Genomic DNA, 21,773 nt, shown 5'->3' on the forward strand with positions numbered 1-21,773 from the left:
TAGTAGGTCAAAATGTTCGCAAAAAAAACACACACACACAATCGGTTGGTTAACTGTCGTAAGGCACGAAAGCGAACGCGTGAGTAGAACGTGCTTCGTCGGGATCCGACCGCATCCGATAGAGATCTAGAAACTAACGACGTTGTAGAAATAAAACGCTAACTTAATCTCACACAAAGTGTCCAGTGTAGAACCCACAATTGATTAATTATTTGATTTTTTTTTTAAATAACCTAACACTATCGAATGTGATTGGCAATATTTGAAGCTACGCGAGCGATTTTTTTTTCATTAATTTTTTTTATAAATATTTATGTAGGAATATAGGTGAGTTAGGTAAATTCAGTGCTTTATTTTGAGTTCATTAGTGTACAACCGCTTCGTTACGATGCTCCAATGCGACTGTTCGCGCACCTCCTTAGCGTTATAGTTTTTGGTTTCGTGCTATAACAATTATAGCATGTATCCGAGTAACATTTTTATTCTTCTCTCATATATGTGCTATTGTATTCCAATGTGATTTTTTTTCATTACAATTTTTTTATTTTAATTATTATCATCATACAAGAGACAAAAACAAATCAAAGACAAATATTACAATAAAACTGTGATGTGTTAATAGCGATTCGCACGTTTATTAAAGCGAAATATCTTTGCGATTACAGAAATATAATAGAGAAGAGAAGAAGAAAAAAACAAAACACCTCCAAACCAAAAAAAACAACTATTGCTATAGCGAAAACATCTCTAGAAAAAGCAATGTTTTGCATAATTTTAAAAGCATTTATAATTAAAAAGTAGTTTTCGATTGTTGCGTAGAGTGAAACATTTAATTGATTGCAAGCGCGGTAATACATTAAAAAAACGATCGTCTTGCGTTTTAGCAGCACAAGTTGTACTAGTTTTCGTAATAGCTGTTATTCAAATATCATTTCGCTGTGTTGGTGGGAGCAGATTATGCTGCATGGGCTTTGCGGCGTTTATAGTGGCCGTGTCAGTTTCTAATGTACTAGCGATCTGCTTCCCAGTACTGACTATCCAGACTAAGGGGTAAAATACAAGTGTCAAAGAAAGCCACCCATTTAGCAAGTAAAGATCTTCGAGGTTGTATTACCACAAAGAAAATACGCGAAAAACACGCTAATTATCCAATTATGTACCATTTTTTTGCTATAAATGGTTTCAAAGCCTTGTTACATATATGTGGGCAATTTGTCAGTAAGCAAAACTAAAAACCTGCATTGCACCTCTCTCTCTCTACCACCAGCACCAGTTTATAATATCATACCATCGAAACGGGATGTTCGAGTATAAATATTTTACTGTATCGACACAATTTTAAAATCCCATTTTCAGTAAGGTGGTGTAGGTTAGCGCAATGAATTTATACAGTAAACAGGAGACAATTAAATTAAATGGCTTTTTGTAGCAAAATGCTGTGTCACGCGTCACAAAAGCAAATCGCGGGAAAATTGATCGCCCTTTCACCCTCGCCCGCGCCGCACCTGTTGCCATTGTCGCATCGCGTTCACCCTTCGACTAGGTTTGAGTGGGCATCCGCGGTTAGTCACGGGGCAGTCGAAAAAATTGGTGGTTTTTGGGCCGGGGGGGGGGGGTCTGAATTAGCGCGATTACGAACACCGTTTCGACGATTAGTTGTGTGCGATCGGTACCATCGTTTCACCGCCGAGCAGGGCCTCCGGTTGAATTGGTGCGTCCACCGTCAGCACACCGTCCTTGCTGAGTGACGACTTAATGTTCTCCGGTAGGCATCCTTTCGGCAGCATAAATTCACGATTATATTCCCGGTACACCGATTTGGTGTCGGATTTTTCCACGTGCTCCGCATGTACCAGCAGCTTGTTGTCGACTGTTTTGACGACGATCTCTTCCGGTGCGTACTGGCTAACGTCGAAGCGCAGCTTCAGCACCTTACCGTCACCATCATCCTACGGTGAAAGCATTAATAAATATTAATCATCAACCACATTCTTCTTGCCGCTGCTTTGACAACCCTTACCTGAATCAGCGGCGAGCAAATGTCCGAACCGCTCTGAGATTGTGGGAGCTTCATTGAGGTAGCGGCGTTTGAGGTGGTCGAGCTAGAAATGAAGTGGGAAAGGTAAACGAAATCGTATCATTAGTTTTTTTTTAGTGACAATAAACATCGGGAAGCATGCAGAGAATCTTAAATGGGAGGAAGATCCCGTTTCATAATTGGAACAGTATCGCTAGAAAAGGTGAAACTTTAACTATAACATGACAGAACGATACTCGCATGCTAAATAACTTACAAAGGAAACCAAACCACATCACCCACACGTAACCTCTTACAGAGTAGAATGTGTGTGCGTGTGTGGTTTTGTGAATGAAAAAATAAAAATAGAATAATAGAACGAAATGGACGAGAGAGTTGGATTATGGACACTAAACGACTAAGATGTTTCCCTACCCTGGCTGCGTGTTATTACTGTGTTGTACTAATATTTTTATAGTAAGCATGCGATAAAAAATACAGAATTCACCATTATTACTATTATTACAATATAACCCATAGCGTTTTGGTGAATATTAGCTGATATGAACATGATAAAAAAAAAATCTTAAGAAATATTAAATATTACTAGCAGCATTATAATCAATAAGGAATTTCAAAACCACGTGTGATTTGCTATAATAGTAAGTACAGTAGAACGTCGATTATTCGGGTGTGGATTAACCGTGCGTCCAAAATTGACAGCTGTTCAACCCTGGTGAACATTTGTACTGATGTAATTTTGATTAATAAATAAATCTATATATTATTTATAGAAATTATTTTATTGTACATTCTAAATTTTAATTGTTATTTGATAACAATTTGCTTGATCCAGAATCATTTTTAATATTAAAAGGACTATCATAGTACAGTATATAGATACTATATACGCTTTATCTAGATATATTTAAGGGACTATTATCCGTAGAAATCGATTAACCGGCATCAGTCCGGTCCCGAGCACCCCGGATAATCGATGTTCTACTGCAATAGTAATAACGTTGAAAATGTTTTTTTTTGTATGAAACTCTACACTTTGTTTGTTTTTTTTTTGGTATCTTTCGACTGAGAAGCAATAATAAAGTATGAAATTGTTTACGAAACATATTTACGTTTGATTGGTTTTAAATGAAAACTCTTATTGTTTCTTTTCTGAGTCTAATGCGCATTAATGGCGCGTAGTAGGTGATCGTTTATTTATTCCATAAAACAGTGAGGTTTCTCAATGAACGATCGGTGAGTCAATGTTTAATCAGCACAACAAGTGCTCAACACCCTCAACTTTTGCTGAAAAGCTGTAGGCAATCCAGTTGCTGGTTAGTGGGCGTACCACGCACTGCGTTGGCTTAAGACGGTGACGATTTTTGTGTGTTCATGACATCACGCCGACGTCGTCACACGCTGCTACGTATGTGATCTATTCGATCTATTTCAATGTTGAGCTGGTTTTCGGGTTGCCATATATGGGATGAAATGCAAAGCAATCAAGCAACAAACGGGTAAAAACACCGTAGGTATGCAAACAAGTATAAGGCCCTCGGACCGATGAACGCATAAGGTGATAAAACACGGCGGATGGAAGTTTCATTCGCCCACGGTCGGATCGTGAGCTTGAGCATTGGACTTCTCGGTGAGGTGTGACATCATCAGCAATACCCACCCCCGGGGTAAGTGTTCTTGTTTGATGTGCATACAGTCGTCCGGTGCGGTCCGTGTGTGCATTGTATAGGTGTGTATGTGTGTTAGGAGAAATATTAGACTCAGACGAACCTGATCGTTGCAATTACATAATGTGTTTTCTTTTGTATGAAAAATGAAATATTGTTTTTTTTGTGTTTACTAACAAAATAATCTTTCTTTTTTTATTTTTCAAACAAAAGCCAATTAGGTTATCGTTATCTTTACGGCCCGGAATACTACTTCATGCAAAGAAAGACACAAAAATATCAATTTGCGATAACGATAATATTTTTTTTCTTTTTTTTTAATTCCATTTTCAATCTAAAATCGGTGAGAGTGAAAAGAGTGCACAGTGAAATGAAATAATATGTGTATTTATTTAATCCCTAACATAAAATGCAAATGTTTAACAGTTTTAATATAAAAACAATTCTAACGGCGATATTAAGCGATACATTAATTTAATTAAACCTGATAGTAACAATTAATTATATTGAGGGAGAAAAAAACATTCTAATTCACCATTAAATAATCATGCAACGTGCAAAAAAAATTTTTTTTTAATTACAACTAAAACAAACCATGCAACTTTGCTAGCTAATCGTTGCTTTGTTAGTTACGGGAGCAAAAGCAACACATTTCCACTTGCTTACAGATGGTCCTATTATGGGGTAAGTTTGGTTTGGATCTTAAATACCTGGACGAGGTGGCAACCTTCTTGGAGGAGAAGCTACACACGGTGGCAATTTTTTTGGTTCGTGGGCATCCAAAAAAACAACAAAACAAAACAAAACACACAAAAACGGATGCCAACGAACAGTTAGAGAAGGTGTTCGATTCGAAGGAAAGGCAACCGTGGGCCGTGGTTTAATGTTGCGTTGCGTGTTAAAAAAAGGGAAGAAAGAGAGAGAGAAAGACGGCGGTAAAAGGGATAAAAGCGAAAAGGGGGGGGGGGGGGGGGGGGGGGGGAGGAAAAAAACAGAACGGTCAGTTATTTCTTTAAGTAAGGGATTTTATTTCGGGTAGTTTGTTTTTTTTTATTGCTTTATGGGTTGTTTTTTTTTTTTAATGTTTGATGCAAGGCAAATGTAACGATGAATGTTAATCCATGTTCCTGGCATTTAGCCGTTTTGTCGCGCGAGAAAAAGAAAATACAAAATGGCGCAAAAATTTTTTTACACAATCCCGGTGTTAAAGGGCGAAAGCAAGTACGTTTGTTGATCAACAACAACAAAAAGGAAAGCAACAAATTAGTTCAAATCGTTTGTTAATTGTTATTGAGCGAAAATTCTATATACAGAATAAATTAAATCGATTCTTTTTTTTTTCTTTTCCTCAATTGAATCGCTGTTTGCGGTTTGTTTTGATGTCTTTCCTTTTGTACGGATCTTTTCTTAGACATATTAAAGCATGCTTTGTGTGTCTTATTATACCTTTTTTTATCGTAACATTTGCATTTTTATAATATAAAAATATTGCACACTGTATCCGAACAACAGTTGGGATACATCTGGTTTGGCTAAAAGATTGTTCGTGGTACAATTTTTTTCCCTCTTCTCCCCTCTCCTTCTGTCTGTCGTCTTGTATCCGCCTTGAAATAACCATCCCCGTCACCCTGAATGTTATTTCGGGGTTTTTCTGTTTTCGAACGAGAACGTTCCTTTGACATGGAGTCGCCTTAACGACTCGACCTCTTCTTCCGTGCACCACACGTATATCCATATTTATTTCAGCCTGCACCTCATCATCTATTAATATCCTCCTCCGCACGTAGTATGCGGCGGGTGCCAAGACGCGACCTAAAGATGTTGCCTTAGAGCTTTATGCATGTGTACGTATTTTTGTGTGTGTGTCTCTGTATGCGGGTTAAGTATGACGATGCCCTTCCCTTTTTTCATTCGCGCGCGCTACGTTAACCACATGAAAACCTTGACGGAGGAAACTCTGGCCGCCCTTGTATCGCCAAAGAAGGAAGAAAGGCCTAAACTATGTACGCCGCTTGTGACTCATATGACTCATCAACACTGCCAACGCAAAACGGCACGACGGACAAAACGGTTGGTGGCGATCCATCGTTGATTCTGGCCATGGTCGACACCTTCTAAAAAGCCAGTGCCTTCCCCCTAGTTGTGATCGGTGGAAAATAGTACATATATCACACACAAACACACGCAATTTCTTGCATTTCTATATAAATATATATTTATATATAAACACGTCTATGCTGTGGAATCGCGTAGCTCCTGTTGAAAAAAAAATAGGACCAGGCACTGGTTCCACAGTTCTGGTCACGCGAAAAGGGAAAGACCGAGGGCAGACAAAACATCCATCGTGTAGGAGAACACGACAAACGAACAAAAAAAAACACCCTTTAAGGTGGCTGGAACGGGGGTGCCAAACTGTCGGCGCCAATCGACATTTCCCGCTCTCCTGCACCAACTGACCTTTTGCGCTAATTTTTTTTTTAACCATTTCTCCACGAAATGTACGCGTTTTTTTTCTTTTCTCCAATATCCCACACACACACACACACACATACCTGGATGTTGTCTCGAAGAAGTTTGGTTCGCGGTTCATAAGATCCGAGCGGAATCGTGCCATCTCCTCCTCCATCTTCTTCATCTCCGAGTCGAACCGTTCGCGAATGCTGGAAAACTCCGTATCAATCACGCTGAAGTCGCCGAGTTTGATTGGGATGTTGCGTTTGTTTACGTTATCGGCCATGATTATGTCCGGTGGGGATTTGGCTGATTTTTGTGATATTAGCGGTGGCGAAAACCGTGCCGAAATTAGCAGTGGTGATTCAACAGTTGGACGGCAGCACCCGGAACGAAACGCAAACAACAAAAAAAACCGATGGTGGTTGGGATTCTGGGTTGCACAAAACAAATCAGAACGCAGAAACCACCACAAAAAAACACACACACACGGGGGGAGGAAATATTAAAACTAAATAAACACACTACTGCTGGGTTATGGCGCAAAAGGGTTTTTTGGTTCGTTTCGGCCGATGTAAGTACGCAGACTGTTTTTACACTAGTAAAGCAGTGGAGTAAAATAATGCTTTTTTCTTTTCTACGCCGCGCGGCTGCGTCGTCCTGCACGAAACGAAAATACTGTGTAACTGACGTTCTCGCCCCGTATTGTGTCAGTATTTATTCGGATTACGACAGCACGCTCCGTGCTGCTGCTCTGTTTGTATAATAACGCAAACGCCATCTGGATGAATAAACAGCTAAGAAAGCCATTTTTAGTCTCTATTTTATTGTAAAATTATTCTCATTTTATGTTTCTATCATTTTAAAACAAATCTAGAAATGCGTTTCATAAGAACTCATGCCGAAAATGATTAAAATCTCTCTTTTACCAAAAACTTCGCTGTGCGCGCGATGACGTTTGGCCCTTGAGTTTACAAAAGGGTTGTTGCTGTCAGATTTACAAATGCTGTGACTTTTTGTTGTGACTTTGTTTTGAAGCGGAATATTTATATTTTTTCAAATTTTTTTTATTATCTTTGAAACAGAGGGTTTCAGATGAATACACTGTAATTTAATTTACTACAATTAAAATTAAATATTAATAATATTTTCACACCACGATTTCCACTGATTAACGAGTTTTATGCCTAAAAGAAAATGATTTTAACATTTACAAAACACGTAATTAACCTGTTGAATCGCGATAGTGTTTCTCTTTCATCGTTTCACATTCAAATTATGGTTCGTTATGCTGGTTTTTATGCTTTTGCATACACCTGCAGTAAGCAGTGAGCAGTATAAACACAGCAGTTACATAACAAACTGTCAAACCGCAGCATAACAAAATGTAAATATTACAAACTTTACCGAAGGTACGGAATCATTGTTGAGAATGTTTGCATTTGTCCAGTGTTTTAGATAGATTTAGCTAGTTAAGTTTACTGTAGATAACACGTTAGCTTAAGCACAGGTTTGTAGTTCTTTTCCCGCTTATATTTATAAAATGGTCTGTAAAACGTTAACGCCTCAAACTGATCAATGTTCTACGTGTACGATAATCCAACAATTAACTTGAATTTAATAATGATATCTATGTCGTTTATATTCCAGCAAAAGCTTTATAAGATACGATAGGAAAATAAGATACCTTTATATAAAATTAGCATTCAAAAGTGGATTTGATGCAACTAGTGTATTCGATCAATTGAGATGTTGTCTTAAAAATGGTTCTTAAACATTCAATTTACATAATGTATAATAGCTATTTTATTCTTCTCATCATTCCTTCACCTGACACTGCCACCTCAATGGTCTTGAGCTGCAATTTCCGGCTGTATATTTATTTTATATACCCCTAATAAATCCTTACATCTATTAACTATTTAAATTAATTTAAAATAAGAAATCAAAATATTTCTTATTGAATTTAATTATTCATGAATAATTTTATTACATAATTATTGTTATTTCATCCGATACTCATCTAGCCTCCTACGATGCTGAAAAAAGCGGCAGACTTGTTGCATCCCGGCCTGCTAACAAATGTTTTACAGCAAGGAGAAATCATTTCTCGGTTTCAAGCCATTCCTAGCCTACGTTTAAACAAGGAACCGGTAAAAAAAGAAGCATCGATATTGATTCCCCTGTGCCTTATAGACGACAAAATCAACCTGCTATACACTGTACGTTCCAGCAAATTGCGGAACCATCGAGGGCAGGTTTCTTTCCCTGGTATGCATAAAAAATGTTTTTCGTTTTAATAAAACGAAAATAATAATAATTAGCTTGTAATGTTAATGTTCCAGGTGGCATGAAGGATACAAGAGATTCTAGCTATGAAAGCTGTGCGGTTCGAGAGTTTGAAGAAGAAACAGGCATTTCGAAGAATTCCGTCAACGTTTGGGGCCGTGGGAAAACTATAATTCCCTACTTTGGACCATCCATTACACCGATTGTAGGAAATATTATTGATTTTTCTTCGGACCAACTAAGGCCAAGCTCTGATGAGGTTGCCAAGGTATTTACGGTGCCTATCGAATCCTTTGCGTGTGCCGAAAACCGTAAGCACACCCAATTTCGGGCTAATTACACTATGCCCGTGTTCCAGAATGGAGATGATACCGTGTGGGGTATTACGGCAATCATTACCCATATGTTTCTTATCGCATTGCTGCCGGGTGCGTACACTGCTCGATTACCATTTATAAAGAAATACGAAGCTAAACCGGCGAAACAGCGGTGATATAAACTAAACCAAACGCAATAAAATAAAACATTCTTTCGTTTTAACATTTAATTGTGATAAAATATGAATATTTTCTTGTTAAACTTCTACGTAAAATGTTGTATTGTACCTGGGATGTAAGTCGCAGCTGCTAATAAATAAAATTATTGTTTTGACATTTCGAGTGTATGCTGATTTTTTTTTTTGTTGTTTATTTCTTTTAGATATTTGTATGTGCCAATAAACATAAAGGAAATGTATCGTTTTAAAATGAAGAAAACAAACGTTCGCCACAGGCACTATATGTCCTTGGCACTGATACCGCCGAAAATAGTACTAAAAAAAATAATTGTGGCAACATTCTCCCTCTCTCTCTCTCTCTGCACTACTCAACTAAACACTACGCAACTTGAAACAATGCACTCGTCTAGACAGGCTAGAGCTGCATTTAGGACACATAATTCAACAGGACTTCGTGTTTATTTCAAGCTTACCAATTAATGATAAAAGTAAAAAAGATTTAAAGACAACTAAAATGCCTTTTGACAAAGTGGGATGTAAGTAAAACTTAACATTGCAAACCTAATAAAGATGTAGAGCCTAAAAACAATTCATTCAATATACATAGCTATCTCCTATTATGCTGATGCTATGTTGCTTTGATTTCTCGTTGATTGTGTAGAAAACTGGTCGTTTCGTTGCTGGCTTATTTGCTGCTTCTTGTTTGATTTTGTTTTGTCCATGTCCTACTCCTCCTTCTCCTCCTTCTTCTCCTGCTAGTTCGCAATCGCAAGTATATTTATATAATTAATCGTTACGGTGGTGGACACATTTGCAAATTATTTGCTAACACCGATGTTCGATCTCTCTACCTAATACATTTTACATAAAAACGTGTGAAACTGTTGTAAGCGGTTTTTCAAAATTCACAATTCAGAATTTCTCTTTTGATTCCATGAAACACTGCTAAAGTGCTATTAAGGCAAACGATTGATATAAAAAAAGGCAGAAACATGCTTATTTCTAACCCGTTTCCCCACTCTCCAACACTAGGCCTGGTGTGAATAAAACGTAAAGCAAAAAAGAAAACTAAAAACACAAGAAGATAGCTCACGATGAATAGTACGAAACAGTACCGTTTTGCGATGTTATGGTTCAAATTGGTCCAAAAACAAAAAAAAAGCATTACTATAGATATTGGACTTTGGAATTGTTTGTCTGAAACTATTCATAATGCCTAACTCACTCTTTTCCATTTTCATACTGCACAAAGATGTAGGTATTTCTTTTAATTCTTTTTTTTTACTGCTAGTTGTTTCCTCTCTCCACTTTACTGCTCATTCAAATCAACGGGAATTGATGTGGTGAATGTTGGCGTCTCCAGTTCTTCATGCTTTTTCATTTTCAGCATCTAAAAAAATGAACAGAAAGTATATTAATAATCAGAAATTTAATTTAATTTTTTGTTCTTACATACAAAGCGTTTGGTTCAACTAATGTTAAACCGTGCTTGTATTTTATACACAGTGCAAGGAAATACATCGTGTTTTGTTGATTTACACTACGCATAGATGATTTATCAACAGCTGGTAGATAAGTTTCTATAGTACATTGACATGTTTCATTAAAATCAGTGAAACCATATTTTATGTGCAATAACCACAACAATCCCAAAACAATGCTAAACAAAGTTTTGTTAAAATAACAAACCAAACAACAACAAAAAGAAACCGTGCACCTGAATAAACAGACAACTACAGAAGCACCGTAATGCAGCGAGAAGAAAATTATACTAAAACTACAAACATATTTGAAGAAAACATTAAAATAGTACACAGAATGGACAAAACAAACAGATGAGCAGCAAACAGTACATTCAAACACCCAGTTGTGTACAGCAGGTGCACGTGAAGTTTGCAGCACAACAGTATACAAATTGTACATAATAATCATACACATGACACGTTTATAAATCATACAGACAAAAAAAACGTACCTTAATGTCACCTTTTGCCTACAATAGACAGGCACGATGGGGGAAATACAATTGGCGTTATTAATCACATCAAAAGAAGTTAGGTATCGCCTCCCCCCCGGTTGAGAGTTTGGGGAGCACACGTAGGAGAATGTCACACGCATCGTGTACACAAGAGAATTATCGAAACGACAAAGAGAGTATATGCGTGAATGGGAAGCGGGATCGACGTCCACAATATAACCAAAAATCGGCCAACCAATAGAGAAACAAGACAGATAAATTTGTATTATTCATCTTGGAAATTATTTTGTTAGAAACGGCATGAAGGTGCTTTCGCCTCACAGATTTACGAGTCAAGTTAAGGAGATGGATCTACAAATGAGTTTGTTATGTTGTTGACTTTTTGATTTTATATATTCAATGGTAGTTACGGCGCATCAAAGATGAGTAAATTACAGTAATGTAAAGGCGTATAACTATTATTTTTAAAAAAGAAAACGACGACACTGAACGTTTTATAATTTTTCAAAGCCACACGTACCTGTTGCAATTTGTAGTGATTTATGATATCCTGATCGGCGGGACAAGACTGCGTGAATGCATCTAGCTGATACATATGGTACATGTATCGCCACAACGCCGTTAAATGTTTCTAAAGCAAGAAAATAATATGTTATTACAGTTCCACTAACGTAGCTCGTTTTGTAATAAAAAAAAAAATTGTGCTTACTGGTATATCGAAATCGACAAAATATTTCCCAGCCACTCTGATATGCTGCAGCCGCGGCATCAGCTCACAATCGAAGCAGCACATCGTGTCACCAGTAAGGAAGCGAGTGCCTCTGGCTGCCAAATGGTCGTTAATCTTTTTCAAATGTACCAGCAACGAGTTGTTCTTGTTCTCGTCCTTTTTCACCAGCATCAGCTTTAGCTTCGAGTACAGATTTTCTATCAACGTGGCCACCTCTTTGTCCTGTCGGAAGGGGAAGGAAAATAAGAAGAAAGTAAGAATCAAATAATGCAGGGCACATACGAATGTGATTTCTTTTCTTACCTGTACGAAAAGATTATATCCACCTGGCACCGATTTCATGATGTGCCGCTCAATCTTCTCGTTCTCAAGTATGGCTAACCCATTGTCTATGAGAATCGGAGGGTGTGTGGCCTCGAAGTTAGTGCGAAAATCTGGTGGAGGTTTCTGCATACACACTGTCGTCACCTGCGAATGAGATAAATCGTTATTTGAAGTTCTACTTAAACTATTTCCATATTTCTATACAATTTTATTCGTTGTTTTAACCGAAAATGATCGCTAATGATCTGCATAGGAGTTTGTTTGACAGATAAAATATATAAAAGTGAATTTTGTTTGACAGATAAATTATGTCAAAAAGAATTTTGTTTGACAGATAAACATACAATGACAGATATGTCAACAAACGGCGCCGGATCCACACGACAGGAGCCGGTATCAAATCCCATTCGGACCGTCCTCCGTCTGCAAGCTCTGACTTTCCGACTACGTGATAAAAAAAAGTCTTGATAACCATTCCCAATCAGCAAAAAAAAAACAAACTGATTAAACATTTTTTTATCAAAACAAAATTCCAAGAAAAATGTATGTCACGTAAAGTAGCATGTATCACGATCGTAACTTCAACTCGTTTTCAAGCAACTGGAATCGATACATTAGAAAGAAATCAAAAAATCACTCGAAATGCCATACGACAGCTTCTGTGGAGAAGTCATACGGTGATCATCCTGAAATATTTATTGGTATAATCGCACTCCAGGCTTATTTTCATTGCAAAGACTATCGACAGATGTTTCAGATTCGATTCGCAGACTGAATTAGACCTAAAGCCAAGCCACGAAACAAGAGAATAAATGAAAGTTGGAGATCGAAATTAATTGGAAAATAAAAAATAAATACTCTTTGCAAATTAAACTACAAAATAATAAATAAAAGATATAAAACAATTGGCATCATAATTGTTACCTTTTTTTGACACAACCAACAGTCAATCTGCCAACAACTAAAATAAATTATTTGTTAACGATTGTTAAATTAAAATGCTGTTTTGATTTGTTTGTTTCACATTACTTTCATGTTTGTATAGTAACAACATGAGCAAACGCAGCGCGGTTGGGCGCATTGCGCATATCGGTACGGTGGATTTTTTATTAACATGTTGAGTCAGTACATAAAGCTGCATTAGTACATTACAGCACCACCGTTTATAACACACTCCAAAAAAAAAAGAAAACACATGCCCATCCCGCAAAACAATCCGGTAAAACATTGGCAAAGGAAAATGAAAACAACAAGACCTTCAGACACGCGGATCCGCTACTATGAGCATGAAAATGAAATGTGTACTAGTTGTGCGTGTGCAAGCCGTTTTTGTTTGTTCGGTTTTTAGTTTTTCATGTGTTATGATTTTTTTTTGTTCCCTGTTACTTTTTTTCTATTTTTGTTTTGGTACATGTGTTAAACCATCGCTTACTCGATCGCGCAAAATGATCTTTAGCCTTACCCGTTGCCCGCGAGGTAACACGCTAGTGTGTGCGGTCTCTTTAGTTTTGTTGGGGGGGTGGGTGGGGGGAGGGTGGTTTTTATTTATTTATTATTGAACGGATTTGTTGATTCTGGCGATTCAACGCCCGAAGGCCGAACTGTTGTTTACATTTCCGTCCGTCTTTTCACGCCTTCTCCCAGCGTCTTCAACACCTTCATTGAGCAGGCCAGTTCCACGGAAGAAAAGGCACCAAAAAAATGCAATGCTACCCCCGGGCGGTCGGGGGGGTTTTCGCTTAAGGAAGTACGCAATTTGGTGATGTCCACGATTACATCATAGCACCGATCCATTAAGGGCGGTGTGCTACCTGCTTCAACGCGTGCTTCCGCCAACCGAAAGTAGCTGCGCGCACGCGTGCGTATTTGCAATGCGTCAATGTCAGCAAACGTTTCATCAACAAAGTAAATCATGGGTTTTTCAGCAATAACGCAGCAAAAAACGGTATGACAGGCAGAGGCACAATTTTCTTTCAAACCAACCCCCGGCAACCCTGCTTAATCCACCGTGTGCTAAAACTGCAAATGGATGATATCATAATACGGTTGCATACATTTGCAGCGAAGGATTAAAATAGCTATTCCATGTCGTGTACATGGTAGACGGTGTAAAGCAATGTGTTTTGTTTCGCATTAAATACAGAACCGATCGGATTCGGAACGTTCGATCAATTCAGCAGTACAAGCAAATCTTGCTTTGTTCCATCTGGCGAACCGAAATGGAGAATGATCATACTTGACCGATTTTAATACTAAAATTAAAACCACGATGCATAGGGCAAAATCAACTTCAAGGGGAATATCTAGCAAATTTATCTTGCATCAACAACTTCCCGTTTGCTTGCAATGGTGATTTTTTTTAACGTCCCTCCCTCGTTATAATAATATTTTTGATTTTAATTTTAAATAACTAAATTGGTTAGAGTCGCTGTATAAAAATCGCGTTAGCTGTTCCGTTCCGGGTTTGAGGAAGCACAAACAAAACAAAAGCGTTTTTGTTTACCTTCAGGCTGATCGTCTTTAACTCCGCCAGCAGATAGAGATCCATAAAGTACTCCTGGCAAAATAGGCAAGCTCCCTTCCTTCTGCCATCGATTGTGGATGCCTGAAAAAAAGAGAATAAATATTAAAAGAAAAGCTAAAAATGTTGTTTTTCCGATTTTTTATTATTGTTTAACATTAAATTTCCATTCAAATCAATTAATGCCCATAATAAACAACATTCAGTTGAAAACAATTGCTTACTTATTTCGCAACGAGTAGAAAAGTAAGCAAACTCAATAAACAATGCCCAGTTGTTGCATATTTAGAAGGTTGATGTTAATAATTTCTAAATATTTCTACATTTTCAAATTCTTTTACGACATCAGTCTACATTTCACCGTACACGATCGTGTACGTGTCCTCCCCCGCCTTTTAATGTATTCCAAAGCAGCAAGGCTAGCGGACGATTATACGGCATGTAATCTGAGAGAGTAATTGGTGATTAGAACGTTTGGAAAATCAACTGCATTCTCAAACCATTCCTCCACAGTACGTGCATCAATCGCCTCCCCCCAAAACCCCATCCATAATGTATTGAATGAGCCCCACAGGCAACGGAGCTAGCACAGCTTGTAAGCAACGTGCGAGAACTTAAGATGTGCACGTGTAAATTGGCACATTAGATGAAGGCCTTCCAATGTAATAGCCAGTTCCCATCGTTTGTAAAGCAAAACTACAGTACAGAGGAAGAGAGAGAGAGAGAGACAGTGCTGGTAGGGGGGAAAAAGGCACATCCGTCAACGGTCATCCTTTGGTTTGACGTGTCCGGCCTCTTCGATCGATGGTGCTGCTGCTGGAGTGCAGGGCCCAGGTGGTCACGCGTGAGCAAGAGAAACAGATTGTTGCTGGTCACGTACAATTCGAATGGCGGATGGAGAGGTGCAATAGGTAACTATTTCTGGAAGGGAAGCGACTGACGTGTAGCGTGTAAATAAGAAAGGGAAATAATGCCATTTGGAGAGGAGAGAAAAAAAAACACACACACACACGTCCGACAGGGCAGATGACATCATCAGTCACTACGGTCTATTATTTTCTTTCGTTTTTCCATTTTTTTTATTTTTGTTGTTATTGTTTCCTCCCCCCCTCCTCCCCCTGCTTTGGACCCTTGCAAGCTATCGCTAATGTGTATAACGCCACCCACCTCCGACACTCTTGCGATGGCCGGTTAGTAACCTTGGACTGATCGGTTTCTGCTCTACTGTGCACAGCAACAGACAGCGATGAGACCACCAGCGGGGTGAAGGGGGGGTGGGGAGGGAAGCGGGGATTGTTTGACGTAGGAAATATCTTATGTTTGACCAATTTCCAGCGAGTGTGAGCGCGTAAGAATGTGCACCCGTATGCCTTTGGTGGTACTTTTCGGTTGTGGTTCCCTCACCAAAGGCGGAGAGTTGACAATTGAATTCATGCCACGCAAGTAAAAGGCCAGTATGTGCCGTTTGTGGTGTTTCGAGCTGAACATCCAACTTCAACCCAAAAACTCCATGCTTTTGGAGACCATCTTCACTTTAAACGTTTTTTTTTTACAATAGTATTTGACCCTGACCAGAAATTTCTTACACGTCAAAAGTGACAGAAAAAAATCTCTAAAAAGGCCATAAAAATAAACATGACAATAAAGAAGAAGAAGAAGACAATATATATAAACATAAGTAAACAAAGTCAACTCAATGGTCAAGTACTCCATGAACCACCCAATAGAAATCCGATTGGTGCTGCCACTACAAGCATTTCGCACTCTTCTTTTCTTACTTTCGTCAGCTTTTAGACGACAGACTGTGTCATCATACCGCCATCCGATAAGAAAAAAAAAGGTGGGTTTTGGAGCATACCTTAGGTGATACGGAAACAGCAACACCAAACTTTTGTGGTAATTTGTTTCACAGTTTTACAAGGCGCCCGATTTTTACGCCCGTCTTCACATTTTCCTTGTCAACTATCGTCGTCGTTAATGTCGTAGAAGCATGTTTTTTTCTTCTTCTTTTTCGTAAAGAGGGCCGTTTATGAACTTATTGAGAACACAAGTAGAGGGTGTAAGATAAGATAACGCGGGAAACATCATAATGCTTGGCCGCGGTACACCATCGTTCGTTCGTTTGGTCGTTTTCTCGGGAGGAAATAGGTTAACAACGACAACAACCACTACAGACCCCCTAAAAAGAAGGGAAAAATACACTTTAAACAAAAATCGCTGATAGGGATGCTTCAGAGAGAAAAAAAGGTTTTAATTGAAACAATTTGTAGTGATGACGTGGGTGAAGCAGTTGAACCAACGCCCTTACCACGAAGCATATATTTCCATGGTATTTTGTAGGGAAATAATGACCATTTCCTAACAACACTGTTTTTGATTCGCTCTTTACTATTTGCTAGTGTGGTATTTATTGAATCTTTTGAAAAGAGTCATTCATATGAATCTTCAATGAAGAGTCATTCAAATCATGAGCCGAATCCCAAAAAATTAATTAATTTTCAAAAAAATTCTGAAAGATTCATGAATCTGTTTATTTCTTGCCAATTATTGTTAATTCAAAGGGCTGAGCGGTGGGGCGGATGGTTGGGAGGAGGAGGTGATTGGTAGACGTATTCCAAAAGTGCTAACCGAGGGGTTGAGGGACATAAATACAACTGAATCTTCAGTGAAGAGTCATTCAAATCATGAGTCGACTCTATCCCGAAACTCTTAGGATTTATAATTCCAAGTGGATTCATGTGGATTCACAACAAAGATTCAGAATCATTCATTCTGTTCAAAGATTCATTCAGATTCATGAATCTGAATCAGATTCACCCAACGCTAGTTTCTAATTCAATGAGGATTCGTGAATCTTTATAACACAGACTTAGAGTCATTCATTCTGTTCAAAGATTCATTCAGATTCATGAATCTGAATCAGATTCAACACTACTATTTGCTATTAAATATAGTCCAAATAAAATAAGGAAATTTTCATTTAAAACCAAGCACCTAAAAAATGTATTGTACGTCCAAGCATGGATAATACAAAAGCGAGTAAAACCGTACGTTACCACATTATCGTGTACCCCACATAGTGACATTTATGATTCACAACACGTATTGGTGGTTCTAAATGTCTATCCACCACTACATACTCAAAGGGTTGGCAATAAGGCAGTCTGCAAATGAAGTGCATGAATCACATAACCGCACCAGCAAGAAACAATAAAAGCTCGTGCACAATGTGTGTAAAATGTGGCTGTGATAAAGTGTGACACGAGGCGCACCATTGCTCGAAACAAAAAGACAAATTCTTTGGTATGTTGTTTACAAAAGATATAAAATATGTTGCAAAGATGCTTTCGTAGCTTTGCACACCTTGACCAGCTCGCTGTCCGCTGTCTTTTTTATGCAAACGAGTAAGTTCTACCTGGTGAGTAAATATTTGCTCAACCCGATGGTTGAACGTTTCAAAACTGTTCCTATCTACCAAGTGTCTACAAATAAATGCTTGTAGCCTATCAATTGATAACGATAAAGCAAGCATTAACCTGCCAAGCAAAAGGCGAATCGCCCAGAACGATACGTGAAGTAATTTGTTTGCTTATTTGCAGATAAAACCAGTAAACTGTCTCATGAATGGGTTCCGGTGTACCGTCATAAATCGGCCGAAAAGACACCACTCGTGGTGCGGTCCCAGCGCCTTAGGGGACGGGGTTTAAGGTGGTTTTGATAGAATTTTTTGATCGTTACAAGGGCTGTACAGGATAGGGCTCGTTTGCCCTGTTATTAACACGCCGCTATGTCACGAAAAAAATCTAAAAAAAAAAACAAATCTCGATGATTATTGCACATATCCTCGTAACGAAGAATAATAAACTGTTGGATCCACTACACAAACAAGTCGTATAAATGATAAACCGTACTATTGCCTGGCAAGTTCCTTGCTTAATGATTGATAAGCAATGTAAACATTGATGGTTTGAAACATCCTCATATGCTCAGTGGTTTACGTCATGAAGATACTTTTGGAGATGATGACGGTTGTAAGGGAATTATTTCTAATGTATTAGTCATTGGATGCCGGTAATATGGGCAGCATGATAGTCTTCCATGACGGGAACGGATATCAAATCCCATCGGGGGAAATCCAGAAAGCCAGAATGTTGTCATTCTCCAAAGTCCTCTTGGGGTTGTTTAGTGCCACAAAAAAGAGAATATCAAATATATTTCTGCTACTGGTGTTTACTGTTTGTTTTAATGTACAGTGGAACGTCGATTAGCCGTGCTCATCGGGACTCGGCCCTTGCCGGATAAGCGAATATCACGAATAATAGGTCTCTCTCTCTCTCTCTTCTTGGCTTTAACGACATTACAGGTCACGCCGGCCATTTCTGGCTTACTAGACTTATTTTACCACGTAGCCTGATAGTCAGTCCTTGCTAGGAGGGAACGGTCCGGATGAGATTTGACCCCGGTCCTGCCGTGTGGACCGGCGCCGTTTATCACATGTAACACCGGGCCGCCACGGATAATAGGTACAACTCTTTTTATTGATAAATATTAGTGTTTAGTGTGTAACGGGTGGAATTGTTTTCTCTAAAGCTAAATGTTAATATTTTTTGGTGCACTTTGCAAACGAGACCTGTTTTATTTGATCGAACTTGGGTCATTTATATCATTTCCTATTGAGGATTTAATTTCTTGTCATCGCCGGTTTGCAGTAAATATGTCAATTCACCTTCGGAACTGCCATTTCCGAGCTGCCGGATAAAAGGTACCCGGATAATCGGCGTAATTATTTTATCTCAGTAGAAAACAAATTCCATTGATTTTCCTTTTAAATTTCTTCAAACGAACGCAGCTTTTGATGGAAGAAAAACGATGTCTTGTTACTTTTGTGCCTACCACACGCTCTGGCAGCACTCACAGCTGAGGACCAGATGCGAAACGGTCCCAACAAGCACCAATTGGGGAAAGGGAGCGCAGAGATCGCCAGAGATCAGGTCAAGTTGCGTAACGCAACTATTTTACGATTCATGAAGCGGGGGGAAAAAAGCAAAAGTTGTTAACCGGGTGTCCATCTCATTTATAATCTCCTCTTTCGCTCGGATATATCTGTACAGCAATATTGCTTCGCCCGCATTTGTTCCAGGGGGACTGTGCGTTCTGGGCGGGTTTTGCTGCCGTAATTTCGTTCGCTTGCATTGCAATGTCAACCTAAAAATTCTATTTACCTTAATTATCAGTTCTATTTCGGGCACCGAACCATTCCGGTTGGCTCCATTATCTTGGCCTTCGTCGGACATCGTAAGTTGTTTGTATTTTTTTGTGTTTTTGCCGCTGTTAAATAGCTTCTTTCGCTATTTCGGTATTGAGATGCTGTGTGAAATATTTGTGTATGTATGGGTGTGTTTTTTTTCTGGTCGTAAAAACTTTCTCGAACTGCTGCTGCTGTTACTGCTGTTGCTGCTGGATACCGATGGGTGTTGTGTTGGGCTGAACGGAGAATGTTTGATAAAATTAGATGTTGATTGATTGAAGTTTACTTTGAATACACCGTTCAATGTGCTGTACACACGGGCGCTGTGGGCACTGTGTTGTTTTTTTGTTTCACCACACTTTCTCCTCAAAAGACCGTTTTTCGCTTTCACCGCGCTAGATCGGATAGGCTTTGTAAGACTTGATGGGGGCCGGTAGGGGGGCGGGGGGAGAGTGAACGGAGTTCGGTACAAAAAAAAAACACACAAATTGTGTAAGGATGAAGAGAGCCGATGAAAGGGCGCTGGTGGTACGGAATGTACCTTTTAAGCAAGACTGCTTGTCGATATGCAGATACCGAATACCGTTCACTCTATATTTGGTCGAACATTTTTGGCGAGATAAATCCCAACACACACACACACACACACACACATTTACAGCTACACATGTGTAAGATGATGCACCCCCGGAAAAAGAATATTCCCACATGTCCAATCCTACGAATCCTTCTATTCTGTCATTTAAATCTTTCCTGCTGAGCCTGTCAAACAACAACCACAACAACAACAACAAAGACGAATATCAACCCTACGGATAAACAACAACGAAAAGCAATTCACTAATCTTCACTGACTGTTTTTTTTTTTGTGGGACCTGCTCGGGCAGGGGGAAAAAAACATCTGTACACAACACACCAACATCCCCCCAGGGCGCTAGGGGAGTTGCTGCTACCTTCACGCGGATTCTATTGCAAAACAACCATCCTCGGACAGGGGTGGGACAGGGGGATGGGTGGGTGCTTATTCCCGCCCGCTCAATATTGGATTGGATGTTTTCCAGTTCAACGAGTCCAAAATGCACTTTAGCCAACAGCGCACACTTTCCGCTTGCGTGATCAATTTCTTCACTTCACTTCGAAAGGCACCGATTCACACACACAAACACAGGCGCGCACACCGTGTGCAATGGCACGTAGGGAGGGTGGGGGCGGAGGGGAGTTTGGCCATAGGCCGACGCGGAAAGATGGTTACGGAGATGCGGCGGGTCGTGATTGTTCCTCGAACGAAGGCATGGTGATGGTGTGTTGCGGTTGGTATTGCACCTAATTCCGTCATACGGCCGAATATTTGCCGCCCTATTGGCGGACTCGCCTGCGACACGACTATATTGCTGGAATTTACGATGGCGGCACACCACCCAACAACAACAAAAAAAAAACCGGACGACTAATATGAAGCAAACAAAAAAAATGTCCCGACGCCGTCCAGACACGCTCGGGGGTTTATACAGCCCCCCCCACGGTACAGCATCATGGGTTTTAATAAAGCGAATGCGTGTTGTCAATCGATGCAGCACTGCAGCGTCTCTTTATCGTAAAAAAAAACTACTATCACAAAACCAGTGCAACAAACAAACACAAAACACCACTCACTGAAATGCAGTCGAACCAGCAAAAGATATCAGCCAACCTTTTGTGCTTCAAGTGCCGTACGCAATTAATGGTGCGCTGCTGGCGCAAACACACAATACGCTCACCCTTTCGGCGGTGCTTGAGGCGGAGCGGGAGTCGTACACTGACAGTTCCGGAACCTTCTGAACAAGCTGCTCGCAGGCAACGAATGGCGGAACGCCCATGACAGCAAGAGACTGGCGTTGGAAATGCTTTGCAGGGGTGGTAGTTTAAAAAGTTGGTTAATTTTTATTTTATATGGTCATGTAAATTGTGGAATTTAAAAACTGAAATTAGTGTCCAACGATAATGAACGATTTGTTTTTATTTGTGTAGAACGGGCTGGCTGCATAAATATTA

The 21,773-nt window shown here is 39.4% G+C and overlaps 3 protein-coding genes across 9 annotated transcripts; 1 reads left to right on the plus strand and 2 right to left on the minus strand.

Annotated features, from left to right (window-relative positions):
- Positions 1–594: 594 nt before the first annotated feature.
- LOC125773645 (heat shock protein beta-1) lies at positions 595–6,864 on the minus strand. Of its 2 annotated transcripts, XM_049444415.1 has the most exons (4): positions 6,258–6,864; positions 4,416–4,448; positions 2,021–2,102; positions 595–1,949 (listed from the first exon to the last, which is right to left on the minus strand). In XM_049444415.1, exons 1-4 carry the CDS (start codon positions 6,440–6,442, stop codon positions 1,653–1,655), a joined length of 597 nt encoding a protein of 198 aa, XP_049300372.1. In that variant the 5' UTR covers positions 6,443–6,864; the 3' UTR covers positions 595–1,652. The 2 variants fall into 2 exon arrangements, with proteins under 2 accessions (XP_049300372.1, XP_049300373.1); XM_049444416.1 differs by lacking the exon at positions 4,416–4,448 and having other exon boundaries at positions 6,258–6,862.
- A 686-nt stretch (positions 6,865–7,550) lies between these two features.
- On the plus strand, positions 7,551–8,992 carry LOC125773526 (mitochondrial coenzyme A diphosphatase NUDT8). Its single transcript, XM_049444397.1, has 3 exons — positions 7,551–7,666; positions 8,184–8,427; positions 8,502–8,992. The coding sequence occupies exons 2-3, from the start codon at positions 8,193–8,195 to the stop codon at positions 8,936–8,938; spliced, it is 672 nt and encodes a 223-aa protein (XP_049300354.1). The 5' UTR covers positions 7,551–7,666; positions 8,184–8,192; the 3' UTR covers positions 8,939–8,992.
- Positions 8,993–9,098: 106 nt separating this feature from the next.
- LOC125773415 (chloride intracellular channel exc-4) lies at positions 9,099–21,630 on the minus strand. 6 transcript variants are annotated; one of them, XM_049444359.1, is made up of 8 exons: positions 21,500–21,630; positions 19,717–19,978; positions 14,477–14,578; positions 11,953–12,117; positions 11,629–11,871; positions 11,440–11,550; positions 10,917–10,934; positions 9,099–10,331 (listed from the first exon to the last, which is right to left on the minus strand). In XM_049444359.1, the coding sequence occupies exons 2-8, from the start codon at positions 19,786–19,788 to the stop codon at positions 10,251–10,253; spliced, it is 792 nt and encodes a 263-aa protein (XP_049300316.1). In that variant the 5' UTR covers positions 19,789–19,978; positions 21,500–21,630; the 3' UTR covers positions 9,099–10,250. The 6 variants fall into 6 exon arrangements, with proteins under 6 accessions (XP_049300316.1, XP_049300319.1, XP_049300315.1 ...); XM_049444362.1 differs by having other exon boundaries at positions 21,433–21,558; XM_049444358.1 differs by having other exon boundaries at positions 21,396–21,549.
- Positions 21,631–21,773: the final 143 nt, after the last annotated feature.

Source organism: Anopheles funestus, chromosome X, assembly GCF_943734845.2.
Source record: "Anopheles funestus chromosome X, idAnoFuneDA-416_04, whole genome shotgun sequence".
In the NCBI taxonomy this organism is placed as follows: Eukaryota; Metazoa; Arthropoda; class Insecta; order Diptera; family Culicidae; genus Anopheles; species Anopheles funestus.

Excerpts from the sequence above, each read along its gene's own strand:
- LOC125773645 (XM_049444415.1), bottom strand. The coding sequence starts at position 6,442 with ATGGCCGATAACGTAAACAAACGCAACATCCCAATCAAACTCGGCGAC. Across the intron at positions 4,449-6,257 it reads TTCTTCGAGACAACATCCAG|CTTCTCCTCCAAGAAGGTTG; the intron begins GTATGTGTGTGT and ends CACCGTGTGTAG. Across the intron at positions 1,950-2,020 it reads TTTGCTCGCCGCTGATTCAG|GATGATGGTGACGGTAAGGT; the intron begins GTAAGGGTTGTC and ends CTTTCACCGTAG.
- LOC125773526 (XM_049444397.1), top strand. The coding sequence starts at position 8,193 with ATGCTGAAAAAAGCGGCAGACTTGTTGCATCCCGGCCTGCTAACAAAT. Across the intron at positions 8,428-8,501 it reads AGGGCAGGTTTCTTTCCCTG|GTGGCATGAAGGATACAAGA; the intron begins GTATGCATAAAA and ends TTAATGTTCCAG.
- LOC125773415 (XM_049444359.1), bottom strand. The coding sequence starts at position 19,788 with ATGTCCGACGAAGGCCAAGATAATGGAGCCAACCGGAATGGTTCGGTG. Across the intron at positions 12,118-14,476 it reads TAAAGACGATCAGCCTGAAG|GTGACGACAGTGTGTATGCA; the intron begins GTAAACAAAAAC and ends TCTCATTCGCAG. Across the intron at positions 11,872-11,952 it reads GATATAATCTTTTCGTACAG|GACAAAGAGGTGGCCACGTT; the intron begins GTAAGAAAAGAA and ends CCCTTCCGACAG.